General features: G+C 44.0%; 1 protein-coding gene across 2 annotated transcripts in view; it reads left to right on the forward strand.

Moving 5' to 3' along the window:
- LOC130357302 (cystatin-A-like) overlaps positions 1 to 23,176 on the forward strand; it is a 47,268-nt gene extending 24,092 nt beyond the window's left edge. The window contains exons 2-4 of one of the 2 annotated variants that reach the window (XM_056559978.1): positions 9,570 to 9,778; positions 16,290 to 16,391; positions 22,982 to 23,176. In XM_056559978.1, coding sequence (XP_056415953.1) covers positions 9,674 to 9,778; positions 16,290 to 16,391; positions 22,982 to 23,110 — 336 coding nt within the window. In that variant the 5' untranslated portion in view covers positions 9,570 to 9,673 and the 3' untranslated portion in view covers positions 23,111 to 23,176. Of the gene's footprint in view, positions 1 to 9,471; positions 9,779 to 16,289; positions 16,392 to 22,981 lie in introns of those variants that run through there. The other variant, XM_056559979.1, reaches the window with a different exon arrangement.
- Positions 23,177 to 23,217: the final 41 nt, after the last annotated feature.

Here is a 23,217-nt window from a genome sequence, read left to right on the forward strand (position 1 = left end):
TCACTGTAAGTTCTTGCTGGGCAGTAGATATACGATGTATACTGTATATACACATTGCAGGCTCACTGTAAGTTCTTGCTGGGCAGTAGATATACGATGTATACTGTATATATACATTGCAGATCACTGTAAGTTCTTGCTGCGCAGTAGATATATATAGATGTATACTGTATATACACATTGCAGATCACTGTAAGTTCTTGCTGGGCAGTAGATATATATAGATGTATACTGTATATACACATTGCAGATCACTGTAAGTTCTTGCTGGGTAGTAGATATACGATGTATACTGTATATACACATTGTAGATCACTGTAAGTTCTTGCTGGGCAGTAGATATATACGATGTATACTGTATATACACATTGCAGATCACTGTAAGTTCTTGCTGGGCAGTAGATATACGATGTATACTGTATATACACATTGCAGGCTCACTGTAAGTTCTTGCTGGGCAGTAGATATACGATGTATACTGTATATACACATTGCAGATCACTGTAAGTTCTTGCTGGGCAGTAGATATACGATGTATACTGTATATACACATTGCAGGATCACTGTAAGTTCTTGCTGGGCAGTAGATATAGATGTATACTGTATATACACATTGCAGGATCACTGTAAGTTCTTGCTGGGCAGTAGATATACGATGTATACTGTATATACACATTGCAGGATCACTGTAAGTTCTTGCTGGGCAGTAGATATAGATGTATACTGTATATACACATTGCAGATCACTGTAAGTACTTGCTGGGCAGTAGATATACGATGTATACTGTATATACACATTGCAGATCACTGTAAGTTCTTGCTGGGCAGTATATATAGATGTATACTGTATATACACATTGTAGATCACTGTAAGTTCTTGCTGGGCAGTAGATATAGATGTATACTGTATATACACATTGTAGGCTCACTGTAAGTTCTTGCTGGGCAGTAGATATAGATGTATACTGTATATACACATTGCAGATCACTGTAAGTTCTTGCTGGGCAGTAGATATACGATGTATACTGTATATACACATTGCAGGCTCACTGTAAGTTCTTGCTGGGCAGTAGATATAGATGTATACTGTATATACACATTGTAGGCTCACTGTAAGTTCTTGCTGGGCAGTAGATATAGATGTATACTGTATATACACATTGCAGATCACTGTAAGTTCTTGCTGGGCAGTATATATAGATGTATACTGTATATACACATTGCAGATCACTGTAAGTTCTTGCTGGGCAGTAGATATACGATGTATACTGTATATACACATTGTAGATCACTGTAAGTTCTTGCTGGGCAGTAGATATAGATGTATACTGTATATACACATTGCAGGATCACTGTAAGTTCTTGCTGGGCAGTAGATATAGATGTATACTGTATATACACATTGCAGATCACTGTAAGTTCTTGCTGGGCAGTAGATATAGATGTATACTGTATATACACATTGCAGGATCACTGTAAGTTCTTGCTGGGCAGTAGATATACGATGTATACTGTATATACACATTGCAGATCACTGTAAGTTCTTGCTGGGCAGTAGATATAGATGTATACTGTATATACACATTGCAGGATCACTGTAAGTTCTTGCTGGGCAGTAGATATAGATGTATACTGTATATACACATTGCAGATCACTGTAAGTTCTTGCTGGGCAGTAGATATACGATGTATACTGTATATACACATTGCAGGCTCACTGTAAGTTCTTGCTGGGCAGTAGATATAGATGTATACTGTATATACACATTGCAGGCTCACTGTAAGTTCTTGCTGGGCAGTAGATATACGATGTATACTGTATATACACATTGCAGATCACTGTAAGTTCTTGCTGGACAGTAGATATAGATATATACTGTATATACACATTGTAGATCACTGTAAGTTGTTGCTGGGCAGTAGATATAGATGTATACTGTATATACACATTGCAGGCTCACTGTAAGTTCTTGCTGGGCAGTAGATATAGATGTATACTGTATATACACATTGCAGATCACTGTAAGTTCTTGCTGGGCAGTAGATATACGATGTATACTGTATATACACATTGCAGATCACTGTAAGTTCTTGCTGGGCAGTAGATATATATAGATGTATACTGTATATACACATTGCAGGCTCACTGTAAGTTCTTGCTGGGCAGTAGATATACGATGTATACTGTATATACACATTGCAGATCACTGTAAGTTCTTGCTGGGCAGTAGATATATATAGATGTATACTGTATATACACATTGCAGGATCACTGTAAGTTCTTGCTGGGCAGTAGATATAGATGTATACTGTATATACACATTGCAGATCACTGTAAGTTCTTGCTGGGCAGTAGATATAGATGTATACTGTATATACACATTGCAGGATCACTGTAAGTTCTTGCTGGGCAGTAGATATAGATGTATACTGTATATACACATTGCAGATCACTGTAAGTTCTTGCTGGGCAGTAGATATACGATGTATACTGTATATACACATTGCAGGCTCACTGTAAGTTCTTGCTGGGCAGTAGATATACGATGTATACTGTATATACACATTGTAGATCACTGTAAGTTGTTGCTGGGCAGTAGATATAGATGTATACTGTATATACACATTGCAGATCACTGTAAGTTCTTGCTGGGCAGTAGATATAGATGTATACTGTATATACACATTGCAGGATCACTGTAAGTTCTTGCTGGGCAGTAGATATACGGTGTATACTGTATATACACATTGCAGGCTCACTGTAAGTTCTTGCTGGGCAGTAGATATAGATGTATACTGTATACACATTGCAGGTCACTGTAAGTCTTGCTGGGCAGTAGATATACGATGTATACTGAATATACACATTGTAGATCACTGTAAGGTTGTTGCTGGGCAGTAGATATAGATGTATACTGTATATACACATTGCAGGATCACTGTAAGTTCTTGCTGGGCAGTAGATATAGATGTATACTGTATATACACATTGCAGGCTCACTGTAAGTTCTTGCTGGGCAGTAGATATACGATGTATACTGTTATATACACATTGCAGATCACTGTAAGTTCTTGCTGGGCAGTAGATATACGATGTATACTGTATATACACATTGCAGGATCACTGTAGTTCTTGCTGGGCAGTAGATATAGATGTATACTGTATACACATTGCAGGATCACTGTAAGTTCTTGCTGGGCAGTATATATAGATGTATACTGTATATACACATTGCAGGCTCACTGTAAGTTCTTGCTGGGCAGTAGATATAGATGTATACTGTATATACACATTGCAGATCACTGTAAGTTCTTGCTGGGCAGTAGATATACGATGTATACTGTATATACACATTGTAGATCACTGTAAGTTCTTGCTGGGCAGTAGATATAGATGTATACTGTATATACACATTGCAGGATCACTGTAAGTTCTTGCTGGGCAGTAGATATACGATGTATACTGTATACACATTGCAGGCTCACTGTAAGTTCTTGCTGGGCAGTAGATATAGATGTATACTGTATATACACATTGTAGATCACTGTAAGTTCTTGCTGGGTAGTAGATATACGATGTATACTGTATATACACATTGCAGATCACTGTAAGTTCTTGCTGGGCAGTAGATATACGATGTATACTGTATATACACATTGCAGATCACTGTAAGTTCTTGCTGGGCAGTAGATATACGATGTATACTGTATATACACATTGCAGGCTCACTGTAAGTTCTTGCTGGGCAGTAGATATACGATGTATACCTACGGCTCAGCGTCAGCTGTTCTCCCGGCTCTGTAGCCCTGAGAACAGCTGATCCCGACATTCACATCAGGAGGATCGCAGCGGGTGTCAGGAGGAGTGACATCCCTGGGATCTGTCCCTTACTGCAGGTACTAATACTCCCAACATGGAGCACACTCTGCTCCATGCTGGGAGCTGTAGTACCTGCATTAATAGACATATGGCAGCGAGTGTAACTTCTGACACCCTCTGCGATCTGTCTATTAATACAGGTACTACAGCTCCCAGCATGGAGCAGAGTGTACTTCATGTTGGGAGTGGTAGTACTTGTAGTAAAGGGAAGATCACTGCGGGTATCACTCCTGACACCCGCTGCGATCCTCCAGTATAATGTATGAATGCGGCGGCCGCTCTCCTATGGTCCCCTGCACGGCCGTATATATACACATATTCCTATTTCTCACAGAGAGCTGTGATTGGCTGGAACCATCTGGCCAATCACAGCTCTGCGGGAAATATGAATATGTGTATATATACGTGAGTGCAGGGGACCATAGAAGAGCAGCCGCCGCATCTGTACATTATACAAGAGGATCGCAAGGGACCCCTGCAATCTGTCAATTAGTACAGGTAACTACTACTCCCATCATGGAAGAGTGTGTTCCATGCTGGGAGTAGTAGTACTACCTAAAAAATGTTTTAAAAAAAAAAAGTGAAAAACAAGCACACACTACATTTTCATTATTGTCGGCTACATTTTTAGTGCTTTACCCGCTCACATAAATTGATCCCTGTTTAAAAATGAATAAACATTTCATAATAAAAAAGATACATTTCGTTAGATACAATTTTTTCCATCACCACTGTATCTTTTTTATTATGATTTTTTTATGATACCCTGCGAAATTTTAATTAAAAAGGTGTCTCCATAACTTTTTAGGATCGCTAAAGTCCAAAAAAGAATAAAAAGATTTACCGAATGTACCCGAATACCGAATGTATCCGAAAAATCAAACTATCTGCATCCTTTTTATTAACTTTGTTATCAGAATTAATTCTTCACGTCGTTTACGGATAACGAATGCATTCGTTATTTACAGGTCGGGAAATAACGAATGTATTCGTTACTTTGCTATTCGTATTATCGCGGCTATTCGGGAATGTTCAAAATGTTTTCGTGCATTCGGATGGGTCCGAATGCACGAAAACGGTAAAATTTGTTAATTTAGACATTCGTGCCGAACCGAATTGCACATGTCTAATGCACACATATATACACATACATACACACACATACATACACACATATATACACATACATACACACACATACATACACACATACATACATATACACACATACATACATACACACATATATACATACATACATACACACATACATACACACATATATACACACATATATACACATACATACACACACATACATACACACATACATGCACACATATATACACATACATACACACACATACACACACATACATACACACATACATACATACATACATACACACATATATACACATACATACACACACATACATACACACATACATGCACACATATATACACATACATACACACACATACATACACACATACATACATATACACACATACATACATACACACATACATACACACATACATACACACATATATACACATACATACACACACATACATACACACATACATGCACACATATATACACATACATACACACACATACATACACACATACATACATACATACATACACACATATATACACATACATACACACACATACATACACACATACATGCACACATATATACACATACATACACACACATACATACACACATACATACATATACACACATACATACATACACACATACATACACACATACATACATACACACATACATACACACACATACATACACACACACATATATACATACACACACATACATACACACATACATACATACATACATACACATATACACACATACATACATACACACATACATACACACATACATACATACACACATACATGCACACATACATACACACATACATACATACATACACACATACATACATACATACATACACACATACATGCACACATAAATACATACACACATACATACATACACACATACATACACACATACATACACACATACATACACACATACATACATACACACATACATACACACGTACATACACACATACATGCATACATACATATACACACATACATACACACACATACATACACACACATACATACACACACATACATACACACATACATACACACATACATACACACACATACATAGACACACAAGCATACACACACACACACACACGTTGAGTTTGATATATATAGATAGATTAGGGATGTCCCGATACCAATACTGGACATTTGCACGAGTACATGTACTAGTGCAAATGTCCCCGATACCTAATTTGATTCATGCCGGGGGTCCCACTGGCAGGTATCACAGAGGTGCCCTGTGCATGCTACCGAACTGTGCCGTGTGCTCAGCAGCTGATCCCACGTCATAGCCAGGACTAATGCCAAACATTACTGATCACGGTGATGTCCGACATTAACTCTTTAGATGCTGCAGTCAAAGTTGATTGCAGTGTATAAATGTCCTGAAATGAACTGCCGGTTAGCTCGGGGATGCTGATCGGAATCATCGCTGTGAAATCGTGGGGTCCTGATCAGCTGAGAGGACGGCCAGAGGTCCCTTACTGATGTCCAATCGTCGCTCCTACACTGCAGCCAGCATGGCAGGCAGTAGTAAAGGAGTGTCGATAACACTGATCAATACTATGCTATGGAATAATATTGATCAGTGTGTGCGATTTACACATTGCATGTAACAGTCCCCTAAGGGAACTAAAAATAGTGAAAAAAATGTTAAAAAATAAGAATAATAACAATAAATGTGAATTAACCCCTTCCCTAATAAAAATTAGATTCACCCCTCTTTTCAAAAAGTTTAAATAAAATAAAAATTATATATCTATATGTATGTATATACATGTGTGTGTACATATATATATATATATATATATATATATATATAGCCCTTCCTCTTATAAAAACTTAAAAAAAAACACCCCTTTTTTACCATAAAAAAAAAAGAAAAAAAAAAACTTGTTACGTGACATTAAAAAAAAGTATTGGTAATTGGTATCAACGAGTACTTAAAATATAGTATCAGTACCATACTTGGTCTTAAAAACATTGTATCAGGACGTCCCTAACACATATATATATATACAGTACAGACCAAACGTTCGGACACCTTCTCATTCAGAGTTTTCGTTATTTCCTGTCTATGAATATTGTAGATTCGCACTGAATGATCACATGTGGGATTATATCCAGAACAATAAGTGGGAGAATCCGTCATATTCTGGTTCTTCCTCTGATTCCCGCTTCGCACCCTCTTGGATTCTCCTGATGATCTGTAGTCACCTGAAATGGTCTCCACCAGTCCTGAAGGAGTTCCCATGATGCTTTGCACATTCTTGGATTCTCCTGATGAGCTGTAGTCACCTGAAATGGTCTCCACCAGTCCTGAAGGATTTCCCATGATGCTTTGCACTTGTTGCCCTTTTTGCCTTCACTCTGCGGTCCAGTTCACCCCATCACACCTCCTCCCCCACACCATCACACCTCTTCCCCCACACCATCACACCTCCTCCCCCACACCATCACACCTCCTCCCCCACACCATCACACCTCCTCCCCCACACCATCACACCTCTTCCCCCACACCATCACACCTCTTCCCCCACACCATCACACCTCCTCCCCCACACCATCACACCTCCTCCCCCACACCATCACACCTCCTCCCCCACACCATCACACCTCCTCCTCCACACCATCACACCTCCTCCCCCACACCATCACACCTCCTCCTCCACACCATCACACCTCCTCCCCCACACCATCACACCTCCTCCTCCACACCATCACACCCCCTCCCCCACACCATCACACCTCCTCCTCCACACCATCACACCTCCTCCTCCACACCATCACACCTCCTCCCCCACACCATCACACCTCCTCCCCCACACCATCACACCTCCTCCCCCACACCATCACACCTCCTCCTCCACACCATCACACCTCCTCCCCCACACCATCACACCTCCTCCTCCACACCATCACACCCCCTCCCCCACACCATCACACCTCCTCCTCCACACCATCACACCTCCTCCTCCACACCATCACACCTCCTCCCCCACACCATCACACCTCCTCCCCCACACCATCACACCTCCTCCCCCACACCATCACACCTCCTCCTCCACACCATCACACCTCCTCCTCCACACCATCACACCTCCTCCCCCACACCATCACACCTCCTCCCCCACACCATCACACCTCCTCCCCCACACCATCACACCTCCTCCCCCACACCATCACACCTCCTCCTCCACACCATCACACCTCCTCCTCCACACCATCACACCTCCTCCTCCACACCATCACACCTCCTCCTCCACACCATCACACCTCCTCCTCCACACCATCACACCTCCTCCCCCACACCTCCTCCTCCACACCATCACACCTCCTCCTCCACACCATCACACCTCCTCCTCCACACCATCACACCTCCTCCTCCACACCATCACACCTCCTCCCCCACACCATCACACCTCCTCCCCCACACCATCACACCTCCTCCCCCACACCATCACACCTCCTCCTCCACACCATCACACCTCCTCCCCCACACCATCACACCTCCTCCTCCACACCATCACACCTCCTCCTCCACACCATCACACCTCCTCCTCCACACCATCACACCTCCTCCTCCACACCATCACACCTCCTCCCCCACACCTCCTCCTCCACACCATCACACCTCCTCCTCCACACCATCACACCTCCTCCTCCACACCATCACACCTCCTCCCCCACACCATCACACCTCCTCCTCCACACCATTACACCTCCTCCTCCACACCATCACACCTCCTCCCCCACACCATCACACCTCCTCCTCCACACCATCACACCTCCTCCCCCACACCATCACACCTCCTCCCCCACACCATCACACCTCCTCCTCCACACCATCACACCTCCTCCTCCACACCATCACACCTCCTCCCCCACACCATCACACCTCCTCCTCCACAGCATCACACCTCCTCCCCCACACCATCACACCTCCTCCCCCACACCATCACACCTCCTCCCCCACACCATCACACCTCCTCCTCCACACCATCACACCTCCTCCCCCACACCATCACACCTCCTCCTCCACACCATCACACCTCCTCCTCCACACCATCACACCTCCTCCTCCACACCATCACACCTCCTCCTCCACACCATCACACCTCCTCCTCCACACCATCACACCTCCTCCCCCACACCATCACACCTCCTCCCCCACACCAGGTCTCAGTGCAGCCGCATGTTTCTCCCCACTTGTTCTAATGATCGCTGGGGGTCTCAGCACTGAGACCCTGACCGATCATAACTCTTTGATGTGTCACTGAGAAATGTCATCAGGTTTTTGTTTGTATGACAGATGCTCTAGAGAGGAGCATTTCAGGTTGAGGAATCGTTGTAATGTTTTCACACCCCTGTCTGTAATGTCCCCTCATTCCTGTAGTGTCGGCCGCACCCTGAGACGTTCCGGCAGACTTGGCATAAATCAGGTTCGTAGAAGGAAAAATGACAGAATAAAGAGAAATTCCCCTGAAGTAAAATACATATGTGTTCAGACAGGTCGGGACCCCCCCTCACTTCCTTCTCATGTGGTGCCCTCCATGGTATATAAGAAGACGCCAACGTTCTCGAGATTCATCCTGCACAGCTCGCACTCACCATGGATGTTCCCTTTAAAGGTCAAGCTAAGGAGCCGCCATATCTGCCTGGGGGAGTGGGTCCAGAAGAGGCCGCCAACCCCGACATACAATCCGTCTGTGACGCGGTAACATTAACTCCTCAGCTTCCTCTGGTGTCATGTTATATTGTTGGATCTTTATTATAATATATATATATGTGGTGCACCAGGGGGGTGTGATGAAGTGTATGGGGCAGGTGTTGTTAACCCCTTTATGTTCGTGACGCCAGGGCGTGGTTTTAACCGAGAACCACCCAAACGGTAGCACCTCTAGTCCTGGTTAGGCAGGGCAAATAAGAGTCCAAGGCCAGGTCAGGGTTAACGGAAGCTTTACTGAGATAGACGGATGGTAACAGTCTTTACAGCTCAGCCGGGATCCCAGAGAGGTGACCAGTAACACAGGGACCTCACAGCTTGCTGGGACTTGTAGTGACTTTTATAGACTTTAGCGCAGCCAAACTGACTATAATAGACTTGACTGTATATAGTGACATCAGACAGAGATGACTGTATATAGTGACAGCAGACAGAGATGACTGTATATAGTGACAGCAGACAGAGATGACTGTATATTGTGACAGCAGACAGAGATGACTGTATATAGTGACAGCAGAGATGACTGTATATAGTGACAGCAGACAGAGATGACTGTATATAGTGACAGCAGACAGAGATGACTGTATATAGTGACATCAGACAGATGACTGACTGTATATAGTGACAGCAGACAGAGATGACTGTATATAGTGACAGCAGACAAAGATGACTGTATATAGTGACAGTAGACAGAGATGACTGTATATAGTGAGAGCAGACAGAGATGACTGTATATAGTGACAGCAGACAGAGATGACTGTATATAGTGACAGCAGACAGAGATGACTGTATATAGTGACAGCAGACAGAGATGACTGTATATAGTGACAGCAGACAGAGATGACTGTATATAGTGACAGCAGACAGAGATGACTGTATATAGTGACAGCAGACAGAGATGACTGTATATAGTGACAGCAGACAGAGATGACTGTATATAGTGACAGCAGAGATGACTGTATATAGTGACAGCAGACAGAGATGACTGTATATAGTGACATCAGACAGATGACTGACTGTATATAGTGACAGCAGACAGAGATGACTGTATATAGTGACAGCAGACAGAGATGACTGTATATAGTGACAGCAGACAGAGATGACTGTATATAGTGACAGCAGACAGAGATGACTGTATATAGTGACAGCAGACAGAGATGACTGTATATAGTGACAGTAGACAGAGATGACTGTATATAGTGACAGCAGACAGAGATGACTGTATATAGTGACAGCAGACAGAGATGACTGTATATAGTGACAGCAGACAGAGATGACTGTATATAGTGACAGCAGAGATGACTGTATATAGTGACAGCAGACAGAGATGACTGTATATAGTGACAGCAGACAGAGATGACTGTATATAGTGACAGCAGACAGAGATGACTGTATATAGTGACAGCAGACAGAGATGACTGTATATAGTGACAGTAGACAGAGATGACTGTATATAGTGACAGCAGACAGAGATGACTGTATATAGTGACAGCAGACAGAGATGACTGTATATAGTGACAGCAGACAGAGATGACTGTATATAGTGACAGCAGACAGAGATGACTGTATATAGTGACAGTAGACAGAGATGAATGTATATAGTGACAGCAGACAGAGATGACTGTATATAGTGACAGCAGACAGATGACTGACTGTATATAGTGACAGCAGACAGAGATGACTGTATATAGTGACAGCAGACAGAGATGACTGTATATAGTGACAGTAGACAGAGATGACTGTATATAGTGACAGCAGACAGAGATGACTGTATATAGTGACAGCAGACAGAGATGACTGTATATAGTGACAGCAGACAGAGATGACTGTATATAGTGACAGCAGAGATGACTGTATATAGTGACAGCAGACAGAGATGACTGTATATAGTGACAGCAGACAGAGATGACTGTATATAGTGACAGCAGACAGAGATGACTGTATATAGTGACAGCAGACAGAGATGACTGTATATAGTGACAGCAGACAGAGATGACTGTATATAGTGACAGCAGACAGAGATGACTGTATATAGTGACAGCAGACAGAGATGACTGTATATAGTGACAGCAGACAGAGATGACTGTATATAGTGACAGTAGACAGAGATGACTGTATATAGTGACAGCAGACAGAGATGACTGTATATAGTGACAGCAGACAGAGATGACTGTATATAGTGACAGCAGACAGAGATGACTGTATATAGTGACAGCAGACAGAGATGACTGTATATAGTGGCAGCAGACAGAGATGACTGTATATAGTGACAGCAGACAGAGATGACTGTATATAGTGACAGCAGACAGAGATGACTGTATATAGTGACAGCAGACAGAGATGACTGTATATAGTGACAGCAGACAGAGATGACTGTATATAGTGACAGCAGACAGAGATGACTGTATATAGTGACAGCAGACAGAGATGACTGTATATAGTGACAGCAGACAGAGATGACTGTATATAGTGACAGCAGACAGAGATGACTGTATATAGTGACATCAGGCAGAGATGACTGTATATAGTGACAGCAGACAGAGATGACTGTATATAGTGACATCAGGCAGAGATGACTGTATATAGTGACAGCAGACAGAGATGACTGTATATAGTGACAGCAGACAGAGATGACTGTATATAGTGACAGCAGACAGAGATGACTGTATATAGTGACAGCAGACAGAGATGACTGTATATAGTGACAGCAGACAGAGATGACTGTATATAGTGACAGCAGACAGAGATGACTGTATATAGTGACAGCAGACAGAGATGACTGTATATAGTGACAGCAGACAGAGATGACTGTATATAGTGACAGCAGACAGAGATGACTGTATATAGTGGCAGCAGACAGAGATGACTGTATATAGTGGCAGCAGACAGAGATGACTGTATATAGTGACAGCAGACAGAGATGACTGTATATAGTGACAGCAGACAGAGATGACTGTATATAGTGACAGTAGACAGAGATGAATGTATATAGTGATAGCAGACAGAGATGACTGTATATAGTGACAGTAGACAGAGATGACTGTATATAGTGACAGCAGACAGAGATGACTGTATATAGTGACAGTAGACAGAGATGACTGTATATAGTGACAGCAGACAGAGATGACTGTATATAGTGACAGCAGACAGAGATGACTGTATATAGTGACAGCAGACAGAGATGACTGTATATAGTGACAGCAGACAGAGATGACTGTATATAGTGACAGCAGACAGAGATGACTGTATATAGTGACAGCAGACAGAGATGACTGTATATAGTGACAGCAGACAGAGATGACTGTATATAGTGTCAACAGACAGAGATGACTGTATATAGTGACATCAGACAGAGATGACTGTATATAGTGACAGCAGACAGAGATGACTGTATATAGTGACAGTAGACAGAGATGACTGTATATAGTGACAGCAGACAGAGATGACTGTATATAGTGACAGCAGACAGAGATGACTGTATATAGTGACAGCAGACAGAGATGACTGTATATAGTGACAGCAGACAGAGATGACTGTATATAGTGACAGCAGACAGAGATGACTGTATATAGTGACAGCAGACAGAGATGACTGTATATAGTGACAGCAGACAGAGATGACTGTATATAGTGACAGCAGACAGAGATGACTGTATATAGTGACAGCAGAGATGACTGTATATAGTGACAGCAGACAGAGATGACTGTATATAGTGACAGCAGACAGAGATGACTGTATATAGTGACAGCAGACAGAGATGACTGTATATAGTGACAGCAGAGATGACTGTATATAGTGACAGCAGACAGAGATGACTGTATATAGTGGCAGCAGACAGAGATGACTGTATATAGTGACAGCAGACAGAGATGACTGTATATAGTGACAGCAGACAGAGATGACTGTATATAGTGACAGCAGACAGAGATGACTGTATATAGTGACAGCAGACAGAGATGACTGTATATAGTGACAGTAGACAGAGATGAATGTATATAGTGACAGCAGACAGAGATGACTGTATATAGTGACAGCAGACAGAGATGACTGTATATAGTGACAGCAGACAGAGATGACTGTATATAGTGACAGCAGACAGAGATGACTGTATATAGTGACAGCAGACAGAGATGACTGTATATAGTGACAGCAGACAGAGATGACTGTATATAGTGACAGCAGACAGAGATGACTGTATATAGTGACAGCAGACAGAGATGACTGTATATAGTGACAGCAGACAGAGATGACTGTATATAGTGACAGCAGACAGAGATGACTGTATATAGTGACAGCAGACAGAGATGACTGTATATAGTGGCAGCAGACAGAGATGACTGTATATAGTGACATCAGACAGAGATGACTGTATATAGTGACAGCAGACAGAGATGACTGTATATAGTGACAGCAGACAGAGATGACTGTATATAGTGACAGCAGACAGAGATGTCTGTATATAGTGACAGCAGACAGAGATGACTGTATATAGTGACATCAGGCAGAGATGACTGTATATAGTGACATCAGGCAGAGATGACTGTATATAGTGACAGCAGACAGAGATGACTGTATATAGTGACAGCAGACAGAGATGACTGTATATAGTGACAGCAGACAGAGATGACTTACTGACTTGTGACTGTAATTTAGGTTGAGACCCTGAGACGTCTGGACTGGACTTGACCTCAGGATCTAAGAGAGAGATTGTAGAACCTCCCCCTCTTATAAAGGGGTACTCAGCAAGGAGCCCATAGGCTGGCTGTGGGTCATCTGGTCACCTGGTGCTCTCTGGGTAGCAAAATATGTGACCTTAACATGTGACAACCATTATCATGTGACCAACAACCATGTGACCATATCAAAGGTCCTTTACATTCGATGTACTACTAATTACATTATGGGGGAACACTGCAGGGGAACCCTGAGGACATACAGGGACTCAAGCTGATAGGACTGTGGGATGCATATCCCATACCGGGACAATATTCAAGACATTTGTCACTTCTTGGTTGACTTAAAGGGGTACTCCACCCCTAGACATCATATCCCCTATCTGATTGCGGTGATCTAGGCTGCGGCCCCCCCAGACATCCGGTGCTCGGAGTGAAATTCGCTTTGTGCCGGATGACTGGCGATGTGGGGCGGAGGTTCATGATGTCACGGCCACATCCCCTCAATGCAAGTCTATACGAACACCAGGTGCAGCAAGGAGATCACGGGGGTCCCCGGTAGCGGTACCGCCACGATAGGGGATAAGATGTTTAGGGGGCAGAGTACCCCTTTAAGACTGGAGTAAATTCCCCCACTTTATTATGCCCAGTGCAAGTCATGAAGAGTTGTTGCATGACACCTGGATATACTGTGCAGTATATGGTAATTCCCACAAGTCAGCCGATACTCCAGAATTATGGGGCTCATTCCAATATACAAAGAACAACAGAAAACTTCATATGCAATGTTTCATTCCTGGTTATTCTTTGGGAAGAGTATCTGTATTGTTGTTCAGGGGATCCATGCTAACGCTTGTGGTGCCATGCCTCACTGTAATTGTACTGTAGTGTCATTCAAGGAGGACGCCACTTAGTGTGGTGAAACATGTAAGGAGGCCCTGAGTATGCCATTTAGTGTGGTGAAACATGTTAGGAGGCCTTGAGTACGCCACTAAGTGTGATCAAACATTTTGAGGGGCCCCTGAGGATGCCACTTAGTGTGGTAAAACATATTGGAGGCCCTGAGGACACTACTTGGTGTGCTAAAACATGTAAGGGGGCTTTGAGGATGCCACTTAGTGTGCTGGGACACATTGCAGGGCCTTGAGTATGTCATTTAGTGCAATAGAGCATATTGGGGGGCCCTGACGATGCCACTTAGTGTGGTAAAACATGTTGGGGGGGGGGGCTCGAGGATGCCACTTGGTGTGGTGAAACATGTTGGGCGGTCTTGCGATTTACGATGTGATCAAATCACAGCAGCAATTCTGGAATTTGATTTTTTTACTTATTTACACAGTTTACCAGATTTTATAATGTTTTATTTTAAAAGCTCAGACAATTCTATAGGCAGTGATACTTTTATTTTTTTAAATTTTTTTTTTTACTTTTAATAATTTATTTATTTGTTTGTTTTATTTTTAAAGTGGGCAGCTTGAATTTTTATTCTAGAGTGATTTTTTATAAAATATTTTCTATATTTATAGTACTTGTATGAGTTTATACAGATCAGTGCATTGCATTGTTATATCGGTGGTCGCCTAGTACAGGCCACGGACAATGACAAGAACTTGTGGAAATTTCATTTGCCCTTTTCTCTTCCGTTCTGGATTCTGTTCCGTCTCATGTTTCGAGTTTCATTCCGATGACTTGTTATTATCTCTTTATGTGTTTGTTTTAATTTAATTTTTTTTGTTTAGTTTTTTTAAACAAAATAAAATGAAAATAATTCTTTACTGTTTTAATGCATTTTAATCATTTTTTTTTGCTATTGTTTATGTTGTCTCCAGGTAAAACCTGACTTTCTGAAGAGATCCGCGGTTAATGCCACAAAGTTTAAGGCCGTCAAATACAAAAGTCAAACTGTGGCTGGATATAACTACTTTATCAAGGTAACTGATCTACAAAGCTGCATTGGGGTCCGTAGAAAATGTAGCGCGCCAATTTTCAACCTGACAAAAGTTGAAAATTTTTTGTTCAAACTAATTTGCAGATAAGATTTTGACACTTTGCCCTATTTTGCGCCCCCTGTAACGATCCCCCATTATATACTGCGCCCCAGGCCAATCAGCTGCAGAGTTGGGCCCTCACACGCCCAGAGATGATATAGTTAAATCTCAGCCTCCAGCCTTGGCTCATGATTACCGCTCACACCTCTATCGCCAGCGTTGGTTCCTGGACGTTTGTGTCTCTTTGTTTGACTTTGCTACTCCCTGCATGTTGTCCAGTTAAAGGAAATCTGTCATCAGAATCACCCGCATTAAACCTGTTACACGGGCTTGTAGTGCGGGTGATCCTGATTAAAACGCTTCTTACCTCATTAAAAACTGTGCAGCGGTTCGCCAGATATCTTCCTTTTTAGTTATATGGTATTCCCAGGCTTGGGGCTCAGTGGGAGGTCCGCAGCATCAGCGCGGACTCGCTTACGTCATTTTCGCCAGGCGGAGCGGCTGCCCGGCTCATGAATATTCATGGCTGCCTAATCGCAGTCTTCCTCCTGGTGTAGGTCACGTGGGTAGCGCCGCGCGCCATACACGCGGAAGCGGCAGTCTCCTGCATATCTATCTATACAGCGTGTACGGCGTGTATAGCGCGTGGCGCATGCGCGGCACTACCCACGTGACCTACACCAGGAGGAAGACTGCGATTAGGCAGTCATGAATATTCATGAGCCGGGCATCCACTCCGTCCGGCGAAAATGACGTAAGCGAGTCCGTGCTGATGCTGCGGACCTCCCACTGAGCCCCAAGCCTGGGAATACCATATAACTAAAAAGGAAGATATCTAGCGAACCGCTGCACAGTTTTTAATGAGGTAAGAAGCGTTTTAATCAGGATCACCCGCACTACAAGCCTGTGTAACAGGTTTAATGCGGGTGATTCTGATGACAGATTTCCTTTAAGGATCCATCACTTAAAATATTAACCTCTTCAGGACCCATGACGTATGCATACGTCTTCACACCCTGGGTCTTAAGGACCCATGACGTATGCATACGTCATGTCTTTTCCTGGTCTCCGCCACTCACCCGGCGGAGATCGGAAGCGGATCCCTGCTGAAATCCTTCAGCAGGGATCCAGGGCAAACGCCGAGGGGGGCCATGTATGCCCCCCATGTCGGCGATCGCCGCAAATCGCAAGGGAAATTGCCCTTGCGATCTGCGGTGATACCGGGCTGATCGGGTCTCTGGGACCCGACCGCCCGGTAATTTCGCATGATCCCGGCTGTCACAGACAGCCAGGACCATGCTGGAGTATCGGAGCGAGGTGGCGAGCCGGCCACCTCCTCCTATTCCCTGCGATCTGTCGGTTAGTTAACCGACCAATCGCAGGAGGGGGGCGGTTACTTCCTCCTGTCCTGCCCGGCCCATGAAAGTCCGGAGAGGACGGGAGGAAGACCGGAGGACGCGGCGGGGGACGGGGGAGTGCTGGGGACCGGCCCCGGTACTTACCTCGTCCCTGAAGACCCGGATCCAGACGATGAAGATGGCGGCGGCGGCGACAGGTGAGTAGATCTTCAGCCGCGGTCGGGCCCTTTACAGCAATGCACGTCGCCGTAAATGCATTGCTGTAATAGGACCCTGTAAACTACAACTCCCAGCATGCCCAGACAGCCCTTGGCGCCTGGGCATGCTGGGAGTTGCAGTTTTGCAACATCTGGAGGTCCACAGTTTGGAGACCACTGTGCCCTTCCAGATGTTGCAAAACTACACATTCTCAGCATGCCCTTACTGTCCAGGCATGCTGGGAGTTGTAGTTCTGTAACATCTGGCCCTTCAGATGTTGCAGAACTACAACTCCCAGCATGCCTGGACAGTTTTGGCATACTGGGAGTTGTAGTTTTGCAATATCTGGAAGGGCACAGATTGGGAACCACTGTATTAGTGGTCTGCAAACTGTAGTCCTCCAGATGTTGCAAACTACAACTCCAAGCATGCTGGGAGTTGTAGTTCGGCAACATCTGGCTCTAAAGATGTTGCCGAACTACTACTCCCAGCATGCCTGAGAATGTTTGGGAGTTGTGGTTTTGCAACAACAGGAGGCACACTGGTTGGGAAACATTGTCTGTTTCCCAAGTCAGTGTTTCCCAACCCGTGTGCCTCCAGCTGTTGCAAAACTATAACTACCAGCATGCACTGATAGACTGTGCATGCTGGGAGTTGTAGTTTTGCAACAGCTGGAGGTCCCCCCCTTGTGAATGTACAGGGTACATTCACATGGGCAGGGGGCTTACAGCGAGTATCAGGCTGCAGTTTGCGATGCAGCTAATTTTGCACGGCAGCTCAAACTCGCAGCGGGAAAATCGCTGTAACCCCCCCGCCCGTGTGACTGTACCCTAAAAACACTACACTACACTAACACAAAATAAAATAAAAAGTAAAAAACACTACATATACACATACCCCTACACAGCCCCCCTCCCCTCCCAAATAAAAATGAAAAACGTCTGGTACGCCACTGTTTTCAAAATGGAGCCTCCAGCTGTTGCAAAACAACAACTCCCAGTATTGCCGGACAGCCGTTGACTGTCCAAGCATGCTGGGAGTTTTGCAACAGCTGGAGGCACCCTGTTTGGGAATCACTGGCGTAGAATACCCCTATGTCCACCCCAATGCAAATCCCTAATTCAGGCCTCAAATGCGCATGGCGCTCTCACTTTGGAGCCCTGTCGTATTTCAAGGCAACAGTTTAGGGTCACATACGGGGTATCGCCGTACTCGGCAGATATTGCCTAACAAATTTTGGGGGGCTTTTTCTCCTTTCACCCCTTATGAAAAGGTGAAATTGTGGTCTACACCAGCATGTTAGTGTAAAAAAATAAATTTTTTACACTAACTTGCTGTTGTTGCCCTATACTTTTCATTTTGACAAGAGGTAAAAGGGAAAAAAGCCCCCCACAATTTGTAATGCAACTTCTCCCGACTACGGAGATACCCCATATGTGGGCGCAAAGTGCTCTGGGGGCGCACAACAAGGCTCAGAAGGGAGAGTGCACCATGTACATTTGAGGTGATTTGCACAGGGGTGGCTGATTGTTACAGCGGTTTTGACAAACGCAAAAAAAAAAAAAACCACATGTGACCCCATTTCGGAAACTGCACCCCTCACGGAATGTAATGAGGGGTGCAGTGAGAATTTACACCCCACTGGTGTCTGACAGATCTTTGGAACAGTGGGCTGCGCAAATTAAAAATTTTGTACAGCCCACTGTTCCAAAGATCTGACAGACACCAGTGGGGGGTAAATGCTCACTGTACCCCTTGTTACGTTCCTCAAGGGGTCTAGTTTCCAAAATGGTATGCCATGTTGGGGTTATTTTGCTGTCCTGGCACCCTAGGGGCTTCTTAAATGCGACATGCCCCCCGAGCAAAATTTGCTCTCAAAAAGCCAAATATGACTCCTTCTCTTCTGAGCATTGTAGTTTGCCCGTAGTGCGCTTCAGGTCAACTTATGGGGTACCTCCATACTCGGAAGAGATGGGGTTACAAATTTTGGGGGGTATTTTCTGCTATTAACCCTTGCAAAAATGTGAAATTTGGGGGGGAAAACACATTTTAGTGAAAAATTTTTTTTTTTTTTTACGTATGCAAAAGTCAAGAAACCCCTGTGGGGTATTAAGGCTCACTTTATTCCTTGTTACGTTCCTCAAGGGGTCTAGTTTCCAAAATGGTATGCCATGTGGGTATTTTTTGTTGTCCTGGCACCATAGGGGCTTCCTAAATGCGACATGCCCACGAGCAAAATTTGCTCTCAAAAAGCCAAATATGACTCCTTCTCTTCTGAGCATTGTAGTTCGCCCATAGTGCACTTCATGTCAACTTATGGGGTACCTCCATACTCAGAAGAGATGGGGTTACAAATTTTGGGGGCTATTTTCTGCTATTAACCCTTGCAAAAATGTGAAATTTGGGGGGAAGCACACATTTTATTGCAATTTTTTTTAAAATGTTTTACATATGCAAAAGTCGTGAAACACCTGTGGGGTATTAAGGCTCACTTTATTCCTTGTTACGTTCCTCAAGGGGTCTAGTTTCCAAAATGGTGTGCCATGTGTTTTTTTTTTTGCTGTTCTGGCACCATAGGTGCTTCCTAAATGCAACATGCCCCCCAAAAACCATTTCAGAAAAACGTACTCTCCAAAATCCCCTTGTCGCTCCTTCCCTTCTGAGCCCTCTACTGCGCCCGCCGAACACTTTACATAGACATATGAGGTATGTGCTTACTCGAGAGAAATTGGGCTACAAATAGAAGTATACATTTTCTCATTTTACCCCTTGTAAAAATTCAAAAATTGGGTCTACAAGAACATGCGAGTGTAAAAAATGGAAATTGTGAATTTTCTCCTTCACTTTGCTGCTATTCCTGTGAAACACCTAAAGGTTTAAAATGCTGTCTGAATGTCATTTTGAATATTTTGGGGGGTGCAGTTTTTATAATGGGGTCATTTGTGGGGTATTTCTAAGATGAAGACCCTTCAAATCCACTTCAAACCTGAACTGGTCCCTGAAAAATTGTGATTTTGGAAATTTTGTGAAAAATTGGAAAATTGCTGCTGAACTTCGAAGCCTTCTGGTGTCTTCCAAAAGTAAAAACTCGTCAATTTTATGATGCAAATATAAAGTAGACATATTGTATATGTGAATAAAATAAAATAATATTTGGAATATCCATTTTCATTACAAGCAGAGAGCTTCAAAGTTAGAAAAATGCTAAATTTTCAAATTTTTCATCAAATTTTGGGATTTTTCACCAAGAAAGGATGCAAGTTACCAAAAAATGTTACCACTATGTTAAAGTAGAGGTATACCACGCACCGGCCTATAACACGCACCCTCATTTTACCACGGATATTTGGGTAAAAAAAGTTTTTTAGCCAAATATCCATGAAAAAAAGAAGGTGCGTGTGTGCGCGTGTATACCCCGATATACCCCCAGGAAAGGCAGGGGGAGAGAGGCCGTCACTGCCCGCTTCTCTCCCCCTGCCTTTCCTGGGGTCTAGAGCGCTGCTTTCGGCCCTTCTCACCCCCTGGTTATCGGCGCCGCTGCCCGTTCTGTCCCCCTGACTATCGGTGCCGGCGCCGATAGCCAGGGGGAGAGAAGGGGCAGCGGCACCCATTGCCGGCGCCGCTGCCCCGTTGCCTCCCCCCATCCCCGGTGGCATAATTACCTGAGTCCGGTCCGCGCTGCTCCAGGCCTCCGTCGTGCGTCCCCAGCGTCGTTGCTATGCACGGCGCGGCGCTCTGACGTCATGCGCCGCGCTGTTCAGCGCATAGCAATGACGCCGGGGACGCACGACGGAGGCCTGGAGCAGCGGAGCAGCGCGGACCGGACTCAGGTAATTATGCCACCGGGGATGGGGGAGGCAACGGGGCAGCGGCGCCGGCAATGGGTGCCGCTGCCCCTTCTCTCCCCCTGGCTGTCGGCGCCGCTTCTCTCCCCCTGGCTATCGGCGCCGGCACCGATAGTCAGGGGGACAGAACGGGCAGCGGCGCCGATAACCAGGGGGTGAGAAGGGCCGACAGCAGCGCTCTAGACCCCAGGAAAGGCAGGGGGAGAGAAGCGGGCAGCGACGGTCTCTCTCCCCCTGCCTTTCCTGGGGGTGTATCGGCGTATAACACGCACACAGACTTTAGGCTAAAAAATTTAGCCTAAAAAGTGCGTGTTATACGCCGATAAATACGGTATGTCACGAAAAAACAATCTCGGAATCAGAATGATAACTAAAAGCATTCTAGAGTTATTAATGTTTAAAGTGACAGTGGTCAGATGTGCAAAAAATGGTCGGGTCCTAAGGTGTAAAATGGCTGGGTCCTTAAGGGGTTAAAGGGGAACTCCGGTGGAAATTTTTTTTTTTTTAAATCAACTGGTGCCGTAAAGTTAAACAGATTTGCAAATTACTTCGATTAAAAAAATCTTAATCCTTCCAGTACTTATTAGCTGCGGAATACTACAGAGGAAATTTTTTTTGTTTTGAAACACAGAGCACTCTGCTGACATCACGAGCACAGTGCTCTCTGCTGACATCTCTGTCCATTTTAGGAACTGTCCAGAGCAGCCTATCTTTTCTATGGGGATTTTCTCCTACTCTGGACAGTTCTTAAAATGGACAGAGGTGTCAGCAGAGAGCTCTGTGTTCCAAAAAGAAAATAATTTCCTCTGTAGTATTCAGCAGCTAATAAATACTGGAAGGATTAAGATTTTTAACAGAAGTAATTTACAAATCTGTTCAACTTTCTGGCGCCAGTTGATTTAAAAAAAAAAAGTTTTCCACCGGAGTGCCCCTTGACTTTTCTACGCTCTGCACGTTACTCAGAGTAGGGACCGTTGTCCAGTTGAGGATCCATCACTTAAAATATTAAGGCATTGCATCCCCAGCCCAACAGAGTTTCTGTAATTAATATCAGAATATTGGTGTAAATTATGCTCCAAATCTCTGCCGGCATGTAGGTTACTGGCATAAACGTGTCCTTATGTCTCCTCAGGTCTGGCTCGGAGGGACTCAGTACTGTCATCTGAGAATATATAAGCCCCTGCCTCATACTGGAGGGAAACCGCGGCTGGACTCTTACCAGATGGGAAAGACTGAACACGACGCCATCACTCATTTCTAAAAAGCAAATCCAATGCTTAATATATGCGCAAAACTACCGTAAATCCTGCTCAAAGCTGCTGATATTCCGAGATGTCAATTATTGTCTTTATAGTAAAAGAAAATAAA

This window comes from Hyla sarda, chromosome 2 (assembly GCF_029499605.1).
Source record: "Hyla sarda isolate aHylSar1 chromosome 2, aHylSar1.hap1, whole genome shotgun sequence".
Taxonomy (NCBI): Eukaryota; Metazoa; Chordata; class Amphibia; order Anura; family Hylidae; genus Hyla; species Hyla sarda.